At 33.0% G+C, this 10,436-nt stretch overlaps 1 protein-coding gene across 1 annotated transcript; it reads right to left on the bottom strand.

Moving 5' to 3' along the window:
- Window positions 1-641: 641 nt before the first annotated feature.
- Window positions 642-5,863, bottom strand: LOC112748777 (methyl jasmonate esterase 1). The gene is made up of 3 exons (XM_025797019.3): window positions 5,255-5,863; window positions 1,136-1,276; window positions 642-1,026 (listed from the first exon to the last, which is right to left on the bottom strand). Exons 1-3 carry the CDS (start codon window positions 5,642-5,644, stop codon window positions 739-741), a joined length of 819 nt encoding a protein of 272 aa, XP_025652804.1. The 5' UTR covers window positions 5,645-5,863; the 3' UTR covers window positions 642-738.
- Window positions 5,864-10,436: the final 4,573 nt, after the last annotated feature.

The following is a 10,436-nucleotide window of genomic DNA, read 5'->3' on the forward strand; positions in this document are numbered from 1 at the left end:
TATAGTATACCTTGCAGGGTGATGGCAATTAACATGTTATATAGAAATCACATACACCAAAATGAATAACATACGCATGTTAGTCCTTTCTATATGTGATCCTTTAGGACCATTACAGTGCATATCTAGAAGCCCAAAATTATATTGAAAATAACACCTCAAACGAAAAGATCTAACATACATCTATTGTTTTTCCAACATTCAAACATGGCCTCTCTGTATACTTACTGATAAAGGAAAAACGAATTGAGATAAAGGAAAAAAGATTACAACAATGGGTAAGCATGTGTATGTCAGATTCAAGACCATAAATTAATATCACATGATGCGGCTTTTGGGACCTGAGGATATCGCTAAAGCAAATTTGAAATTTAAACAGTACAATCTTCAAAGGAATCAAAACTTTGATCTTATTTAGAATAATTTAATTTTATATACTATGTATGCCTCCAAACTAAATTAATTAACTTTTAAAGAGGATATATATATATATATATTGAAAAAGACGTATATGGACACTCCTAACATACACATCTAGATAAAAACTTTATCAAACCTACTCGGTCTTGTGGGTCTATATGAATCAATATTCAATACTTTTTAATAAATGGTAGAAGTTTAAAATAAATTAAAGAGTCAAATTGTATTAGAATATCCCCACAAGGTTTTATTTTATTTTATTTTATTTTATTTCATTCTAGTTTAAATAAAGGGAGACATGCATTATTCAGATGCTAATTAATAAAAGGTGTTTGCAATGTGGTGAAGGTAAGAGAAAAGCTCTTGAGGTTTAGAGAACATGGGCATATGATCAGCTTCAGCAATATTTTTCACTTCGCTTTCTGGGTTCCCTTCAATCATTGACAGTTGAAAATCCTTCTTCAACACTTGGTCTTGTTCGCACACTATGTATATTTTGGCCACACTCCCATACTTGTCCCTTGTAACTCTTGTTTGCTCTCGTAACATTTCTTGGTCTCCATAGACACGTGTTGGTCTAAGCAATGACATTGCGAGGGCCATATCCTGCTTATGTCAAGGTTAATTGATTTCATTAGCTTTGTTTTCATTAAAATGAATCAGCTAATTAATTAGGTTTACGTGTTTTAAAACGTTTGAAAAATCAAATACTTACCTCAACTGGAGACAGTTGATATAACTTGGATGCTAAGAATTGAGGCCCAAATATCACAGATCCATTTGGGTTAATAGTATCCTGGGCGTTCTCGTCAAACATAATCTTCGAGTCCATATTAGAGTCCCTTCTTTGGTTATACTGCGAATTTCGCGAATGAAATCATTTTAAGGTTCGGTGAATTGATTCATGTACAAGTTTTCTTTCGCATCAAATAACACCACTACTCAAATTCATCTAGTTTAGCACAACTGAATACCAATTTTATTGATTCGTGAATAAAAGGGATATCAATACAAGAATTTTCTTTTTTTGGGTAAGAAATAAAAAAGCGTTTCTTGCATAGTACGACTACAAAAGTACGAAGGGTCGTGTAGAAACTAGAAACCAGAAAGCCAGTTTTTTTCTGTGCTAAGCAGAAAGGTAGAATGGACAAACTTGGTTAAGAGGTTACATAAGACGAAAGGATAATATTGGGTTGGGCTTTTCTCTCTCAAGGAGAGGCCCAAAGTATTTGAAAACCTACATGTCATATCTAAAACAAGGTCAATTGTAAAAAAATGTAATTAGGCCTGTGGTCCAATAAAAAAAGAATATGGTCAGTTTGGGTTCATTAACCTTTGTTTAACATGTTAAGCACAATTACTTTTGGGTTTTTTACTGTGGGGTTGAATTGTAAATAGAGAGATTTTCTAAGACTAGCAATGACAATTGCTCGAACGGTTATGTTCTGCTAAGAAATGATTGTCATCGGAGCATTTGTCATCGTAATGTGTTGATGTTGTGTTGTAGAGTGGAGAGCGGAGTTAATAGTCGTTATTCAAAAATAGGTAGTTGAAGGGAGTAAATTTCGGAAGTATCTATGGTTGGTGGTTGGAGATGCGGTGTCAATGGAGGTCGTTGGTCTCTGAAATAGATTGCGAGCTCCCATGTGAGAACTAGAAGTCACTAATGTTGTCGTAGTTAAATATGGAAGTAATGACATTGCTGTAGTTAAATCATTCGATCTGTCTTCATCGGTCACCGCTATCCAATCGAAGTCTGATCTTCTTTGACCACAAGTACCTGCTTGCCATTACCACGCCAGCTGCTACCGACAATTTTGACGGTGGATTTCCTTCGACAAGTGCTCTTTCTTTGAGTTACCCGAAATGTGCTCCAAATGTCCAAGCCCTGGTGCGATGCGCCGTCAACAACAAACCAAAAACCCTAACTTAGTCATACCTCATCCTTCACGAATTCTAGAATAAGATTAATGTTTTTAAATTTTTAAATTTTCTAGCATAAATTAATCTAATTTTGTAATTAATAATCTTTCAAAGAGTTTACCTTTTCTCTTAGTGTTTTTTCACCATGATTAACAATCCCAATTTGAAAGTCAAAATCCAAGTGATCCGTCGCCTTATAACTCGATTTTCATTGTGCATTTTGAGTCATAACTCGAGCTTAATTATCATTCATTCTTTGCTTGTAACCAATACCTTCATTACGACTTAATGACCATCATTTTCATCTTAATGACCAAACGGTCATAATTTTATGCCTTTAAAGAAACTTTCTAGATCTAATCTAGGGGACATGATAAGTTCTATTTCATGTCTTACATTCTATATTCATAGAATTATTATATACCTCTTAAACACTGAGTACACAATACTAACTTAAGTATCGAAGTGCTTTTTGCAGGTACACTCCCCCTTTGTTCACACCCTCCACGACGTGATCTACCCCCGGATGAAGAGCTCAGACTCTCGAGACCTATAACTCAGTGTTGAGGACAACAACTCGGCATCGACTCTCCAGAATCGACTTACACCCAGGTTATTCACGCAAGAACACCAACCACTCTTATATGTAAAGACCAAGTTTCTTAAAATTGGTTCGAATTGATCGGTTAAACCGATCAAATCGGGAACCGGTGAGTCGGTGACAATAACGACTCGGGTAATAAGAGAAACCTTCTCTTCCAAAAATCGGGCCAAAACTTTTTTTTTTTTTTTTGAAAGAAAGATCTCAACACTCAAGTAGAGCAAAGTAACTAGTCTAAAACATGAAAATTAACTCTTATGTCATCTCCGGCATAGCCATCAACAACATTGAGTTATTAACCACACCACTCTGTAGCACATGAAAACGACTGATCCACACAGTCTACAACCCGTGTTGTCTTGCTCTGAAAAATGGCATTATTCCGTCGTAGCCAAATAATCCATAACACAGAAAAAACCCAACTAGCCAATGCTTCCGTTGCTCCTTTCTCACTGGCATGAATCTCTAACTCTCAAAGTGCTCTTTCAAGTTACCTGGTGCAGTCCACTTCTGTCCAAAAGCTAAGATTCATACACACCACACCTGCCAAGAGAACTCACAAGTAACAAATAAATGTTGTACATTCTCAACATCTTTCTTAATTACACAATACACATAAATTATCATTCTATTGTAGAATTCTCAATCTGTACAGTCGGTCCTTTGTGTTGACCCTCCCTACTAACACAAACCAAGTGAACATATTAAACTAGCCAGAAATTAGTCAGTCTGACCAAACTAAAAATCGGCCGATTTTTAAAAACTACTCCAAATGATGCTGTTTCACAAATTTGAAATCTCAAAACCCTAATTTTCATTATCCCTAAGCTCTCTCTCCCTCCCTGGCCTCTCCACAGCACATAGAAAAGAAGCACGCAGGCGCGCAACAGAGGGGAAGACTCTATCTCGTTGCCGTTCTTCAACACCCAGCCATCGCCGTCCGCACTGCGCCGTCGTCATCGCAACACGTCTAGTCGCCACACTTGCCCGTGAGTTTTGAGCTTTAGTGTCTGTTCTGAGCTTTCGCCACCTCTGTATCACTGTGCTTCTTCCGCTGTGCTCCTTCTCTGTCGCTTGTTCGAGCTTCAGGCCTTCAACCCTCGTTTCTGTTCTAGCCCGCTGCTATCGCCACGCTTTGACCTTTATTTTGGCCGAGCTTCCACTGCGGTATCGCTGTGCTTTTGCGACTGTTCAGCCCTCATCTGAGCTCCCTCTCCATCTCGTGTTCGAGGCTTCGAGTTCCAGTATCATCCGTTCGAGTTTCAAAATGTCTTTATTGTATTTGGGTTGCTGCCAGTACTTTATTGTTATTGTTTCTTAGTTTTAATTGTTTTAAATTTTATTGTGGTGTTGATATGAGTTCATATTATTGTTATTGTTAATTTGTAAAATTGTTGTTGAAATGTTGATCTTTGATTCTGATTGTTGGGTTGCTGTATTTTTGTGCAATTGTTAATTTAAATAATTATTTTTTATCTTAGTTTATGTTTTTTATTTTGTTAATTTGGTATTATGATAAATTGTTAGAGGTGTTGTGTTTTGGTACTCTGATAGTTTGATTGTTGTATTTTTGTTTCATTATTAATTTAAATAATTATTCATATCTGAGTTATGTTTTTGATCTTGTTATTTTGTTAATTTGATGAATTATTGTTCTTGTAGTATTATTTTTTATTTTGTAATTGTTAATTTGTATAATTGTTGTGATTTGCTATTCATTATTCTTGATATTGGGCTGCTGATAATTAAAATTTATTGTTAGATAAATGATTTCGACGAATTAAATTACAGTAAATTTTTTGTATTTTAATTATTGATGGCAAATTTTAATGTTGGTATTTTATATTTGGTTATTTTTTTTAATTTGACTTTTGATTTATATTTAGATGAAATTATAATATTGTGGTTGATATAATATTTTTAATTTAAATAATATTAAATTATAATTATGTTTTAGTATATTTATTTTATTATTTTATTATAAAATAATTATTTCAGTTAAACCAAAATTAAACTAATTAAATTAATAAACCAATAATTAAAATGATTTAATGACGGTTCAATTTCCGGAGCCTTGCTATATACTTATAATCGGAGAACACCTGATAGCTATTGTAGTCATAGAAATATTACAGCCACCACAGAACGCACCTTTGTATATTGTATCACTGTGTTCTTTAATTTACTGCTGGGATTATTGTAAATCTCGCGTACAAATTATAATGATGTGTATTTGAGGAGATATTGGATGATGAAGAAATAATATTTGTATTATGAATGAAGGAATAAGAAGAGGGCAGTTATTATCACCTCTTGGTGGAGAGTGAGAAAGCCTCGGTCAGGAGAAGGCATGAAAGCAGATAGAAAGACAGCAGCTGCAATCTTTTTTGGAAACATTTCCATGGCCATGGATATGCTGATACCGCCGAAGCTGTGACCCACCAATATCACTCTCTCCTCTGACTCTGAAGGCAGAGATTCCAGCAACTCCATCAGTGGCTCCACATACTCGGTTATGGAAGCCAGCTCTTGAACCTTCTTTGGATGGATCCCGGAGGCAGCCATGTCCGGGGCTGTCACTTTGTGACCACCAGATTTCAACAAAGCAGATATCTTATACCAGCACCAACCGCCATGGCAGGCACCATGAACCAACACAAAATGCCTTCTCTTCTTGTTGCTCTCCTTCTCCTTTTCCATATCCGTATTGGTTTTCTAGTTACTTCTCCTTGCTCCGTCACTGTTGTATGATGTAAACCTTCTAATGCGTGCTGCCAAAAGTTCTCTTACCAATTCAATTACGTAATGATATAGGCTAAGACTATTAAGTATGACAGCTATAAAATATGAATTTAATTTTCTAGTTTTACGCAAATAAAATTGTGTACTATTATATCCATAAGAAAAAATGACTTATGTTATTAATAATTAAGAGTTGATTTTTTATATTTAGGATAAGTGAAATTTGACAAAAATTTTAAAAATATGTCTAAGTTTTATTTTGTTTCAATTTTGTCCAAAAAGTTTTTAATTTGTATCAAATATATCCTTCATGGCTAAATTTTTAAAAAATTTAAGACTAATCTAACAATAATGCATAAAAATTATATTTGATTTGCTTGTGTTAAAGGGTTGTTCTTATGAAATTGCTGTTGAATCGGTCTTAAATTTTTTGAAAAATTAGTCGTTAAAAATATATTTGATACAAATCGAAAATTTTTGAAACAAAATTAAAATAAAATAAAACTTATGAATATTTTTAAAACTTTTGTCAAATTTTAAAGATAATCTAGCCTCTTGAAAACATTTTCTGTGTATATACAATTTTTTTTCCTCTTGATATATCCGGCATTCGGGTGTTGCCGGCCACACAGATTTCCAAAGACAATTAACTAGTAACACATAGGACAATATTGAATACATTTATTTATGGATATATCTTCTTCATCATTCATAAAAAAGCTAGTTAAATATTTGTCAATTGTCATACATATTAAGATGCATGCTAATAAGAGGTGGTTGCAATGTGGTGAAGGCAAGAGAAAAGCTCTTGTAGTTTAGATAACTAAAGATCCTTCTTGATCGCTTGGTCTTGTTCGCACATTATGTATATACTTTGGCCACGCTCCCATGCATACTTTTCCCTTGTAATAACTCTTGTTTGCTCTCGCACCATTGGGCTTACTAGATTTTTGGCACCTCATCAAACATAATCTTCGAGTCCATGTTAGAATATTGCTTGGAAAAACTTTCAAGTGTACATCACACTGATTTACAGTATTTTTAACCGTTAATTTTAATTATAATATATATATATATATATATATATATATATATAAAAGATTAACAATTAAAATTTACTGAAATACTAATATATTGTATACTTAAAAGCTTTTTTATAATTTTTTCCTGTGCTGAGAATTTTCCCAACCAGCTCAATTAATTGATAACTATGGGGGTGTGTGGTTGGAGGGAATGCAACTATATTCCCAGGAATTTTGATATGGGAATGATTTATTTCCATGTTTGGTTTAAGATCTAGAAAATCATTCCTAAGTACATTTTGTTCTAGGGAATTGAATTCCCACCAATTTAATTCCCATCTCTTCCCTGGTTATCTTTCATTCCAATCTCATTGGAATGTATATAATGAAACAAAAAGACTAAATTACCCCTGCTATTTAATACATATTTCAGCTTCTTCTTCATTTCTCTCTGAAGAAGGAAACGGCGAAACCCTAGCAGAGCTTTGTTTTTGTCCCCAAATCAGTGAGACTTCACCAACGCTACCGCCACCGGAGCTGCGCCGGCGCCACCGTTACCCTAAACGGAAGACTGGTCTCCTTCTCTTCTTCGAGTTCATGTTCGCATTGCTTCTCTCTACGAATTCTCTTTGAATTCTCTTCGAATCTCTCATTAAGGTTTGAGTTTTTTTTATGCTTTCTACATCATATTACACTAATTTTCTGCAATAGACTGCTAATTTGATTATTTATTTTCTATTTTGCTTGATTTCTTAGATGCTCTCTGTGATTATGTTGCATGCAAACATGGTGTTTGATGATTTGCCTCAAATAAAGAGTTTAAGCTTGTTGTCACCGATTTTGATGATTTGATGATTTGTTTTCTGCCTGATTTATTAACTGCTTCTGTTGTATAGTTTCAGCTCTTGAACAAAACTTGAAGATCACTTTCTGTTTGTTGCCGTTTTCTTTGAATCTTATATAATAATTGCTGAATTTTGATCTTTTGAATTTGTTAATGTTTCTTTCTGTCTTGTTCTGATGCCTAACTTCTTTGTTACTTTGATGTTTCAAGAACATTTGATTAGCCATGGCATTGCCATTAGTTTCATATTGAAAATTGGTTTCATGTTAAACATATTTATTTAGAGTCAATAATAATTTTAACTAAACATATTTGTTATTAGAGGTATTTTAGTACATATTTGTTATTAGGGGTATTTTAGTACATATTTATTTAGAGTCAATGCTGTGTATTACAAGATTTCCTTTAGTTTTGTTTGTTACTTTGATTTTTAAAAAATTCTGTTGCTATTATTTGTTTTTCAGGAAGAACAGTACAAGCTGAAATATGTATTTCATGTGTTAAATTTAGAGTCAATAATAAGCCAATTTTAACTAAATTTGAAGCTGAAATATGTATTAAATATGTATTAAATATTTCATGTGTAAAAGGTTATTGGTTGTGGTATTCTTTAGTTTTTTCATGAAACAAGAAGCTGAATCTGCATCTTATAAGCCAAGTAGCTGTCCGATCTATGTTTCTGCTTCACATTTGAAAAGATTCAGATACTGTGCTTATGGTTTTATATCACAGTGTATTACACTGGTAGATCCACTGTCTGCTCATAATGCTTTTGCTGATATCACTCTGTGGAAATGTGAGAAGGACACACAAACAGGACTTCATGCTTTTCTACTTCTCAAACAATTAAATCAAGTGAAGCATATCAAATTTGAGGGTTCTCAGGTAGGCTTCTTCTCAAAAACCTCTTTTAACTTAGTGTTGACAACTTGACATGAAGGCCATATTGCATGTTATATAGTATCTTTGTAGTTTCTTTTGTAAAATATTGTTTTGTTTGGAATTTATTTTGTGAACATGAGCTGGAGCAAAAGCTTGTTTTGTATTAGATTCTATGTTAAAAAACTTGCAATTGATTTTTGTTAATAAGTATCATGCATTTGAAAATTACCATGAAACTAGTTTTCCAAAATAGAGCTACATTTTATGGCCTCTTTACACTTCTCAAGCAGGGGTTTAGATGCAAATGTTTGATTGAAATTAATCAAAACAAAATTAGTTTAAGAATCGTGTCACCTACTCTAAATGGGAGTTTATGATTGATACCATAAAACCAATCAAGCAATAAAATATGCTTCAATTGAGAACTTCCTGATATTAAATTGTAGTTTCCTATACCAATTGTATTAGATACTAGATAGTAACACTTTACTGATTAATTAGAAATCAATTATGTTATTATTTATAAAATAGTAACATGCATGAGTATTAATTCAGCTTGCTAGCATTAGGAGAAATATATGCTTTTATACATTTGTTTGTTTCTAGACAGAAATTTATTATTCCATCTTATTTTTATATCAAAGCTTTTATAGAAAATGGAAGAGAATACTCGACTTAATTCAAAACAAACTAAGCGTCAATGGACGCCACACGAAGATGCAAAATTAGTTGAGTGTTTGGTAGAGCTTGCAACTACTTCTTGGAAGTGTGACAATGGTACGTTTAAATCCGGTTATGGAAAATATTTGGAAAAAATGCTGCATGAAAAGATCCCTGGATGTGATCTTAAGGTACAGTTTTTTTACATAATACTTGTTTTCTTTGTTTATAATTCTATATTTGTGTTATAATTGTATAGTTTACAAAATATTTATGCTTCTATATTGAGATGCTTTACTACTGTGCTCTCATTTTATTTTAAGATGATGATGGGATAGAGATGAAAGGACCAGAAAGAATTTAGTTTGAATATATAAAAATTATAATTTAGACAAAATTGAAAAATCAAGGATATGTTAAGAAGGATGCCTTCAGATTTAGATACCATGCATGATCTATGAATGCGACTATATTATATTATCATCATTGATTTAGATTCAAATTATATGATCGTCAACTTTTTTATAAATGCATAATTTTAATTCATAGATGCACTTTGGTGATCTTTATGTTGTTGGGTTGTTGTGTTATTACGAATTGGTTCATATATATAGTCTTAAAATTGCAGTGTTAAATTAAATAAAGAAACTTTATATTCAACTTACATATAAACTTTACCTTATTCATAATAAGTTGGTTATTCAAAAACTGAATGATTATTACTGCTCCATACATTCACTATATTTAGTTATGCTTGGATGAATTGTGGTGTCATATACAGAGTAGTAATAATTCTAAATTGTTTTGCTATGTTTAGGCTAATCCACACATTGAATCAAGGGTGAAATTGCTAAAAAGACAATATTTTGCAATAGTTGAGATGATGGGCACGGCTGGGAGTGGATTTGGTTGGAACGACAAAGATAAAATGATTGTGGTGGAGCGACAAATTTTCAATGAATGGAAGAGTGTAAATTCTAAATAACTTTCTTAATACAAGTTTATTTATCTTAGCTTTTTAATATTAATTGCTTATTTATTTTCTTTTAATTTCAGTCTCATCCTAATGCTAATGGCCTCTATAATAAACCATTTCCACATTTTGAGGAGTTGGGAATAGCATTTGATAGAGATAGGGCTCAAGGAGGCAATGCAGAAAATGTAACTCAAGCAGTTGCAACAATGGAGGCTGAGCGCGAAGCAACCTTGAGTGATCAGCAAGTGAATGAAAACACCCAAGTAAATTTGGAAGAGACCGAAATGGAATATGAAGCTGATTCTCAAGTACGTAAGCAATTGACTCTAATTTATATACATAGATTTACTTATTGTTGATCCTATT

Source organism: Arachis hypogaea, chromosome 15 (assembly GCF_003086295.3).
Source record: "Arachis hypogaea cultivar Tifrunner chromosome 15, arahy.Tifrunner.gnm2.J5K5, whole genome shotgun sequence".
In the NCBI taxonomy this organism is placed as follows: Eukaryota; Viridiplantae; Streptophyta; class Magnoliopsida; order Fabales; family Fabaceae; genus Arachis; species Arachis hypogaea.

Bases quoted from the DNA above. Each gene is read 5' to 3' on its own strand.
- LOC112748777 (XM_025797019.3), bottom strand. From the start codon at position 5,644: ATGGAAAAGGAGAAGGAGAGCAACAAGAAGAGAAGGCATTTTGTGTTG. The intron at 1,277-5,254 runs GTGATAATAACT...CGAAATTCGCAG, and splicing joins TTCTCACTCTCCACCAAGAG to TATAACCAAAGAAGGGACTC. The intron at 1,027-1,135 runs GTAAGTATTTGA...TGACATAAGCAG, and splicing joins ATCAACTGTCTCCAGTTGAG to GATATGGCCCTCGCAATGTC.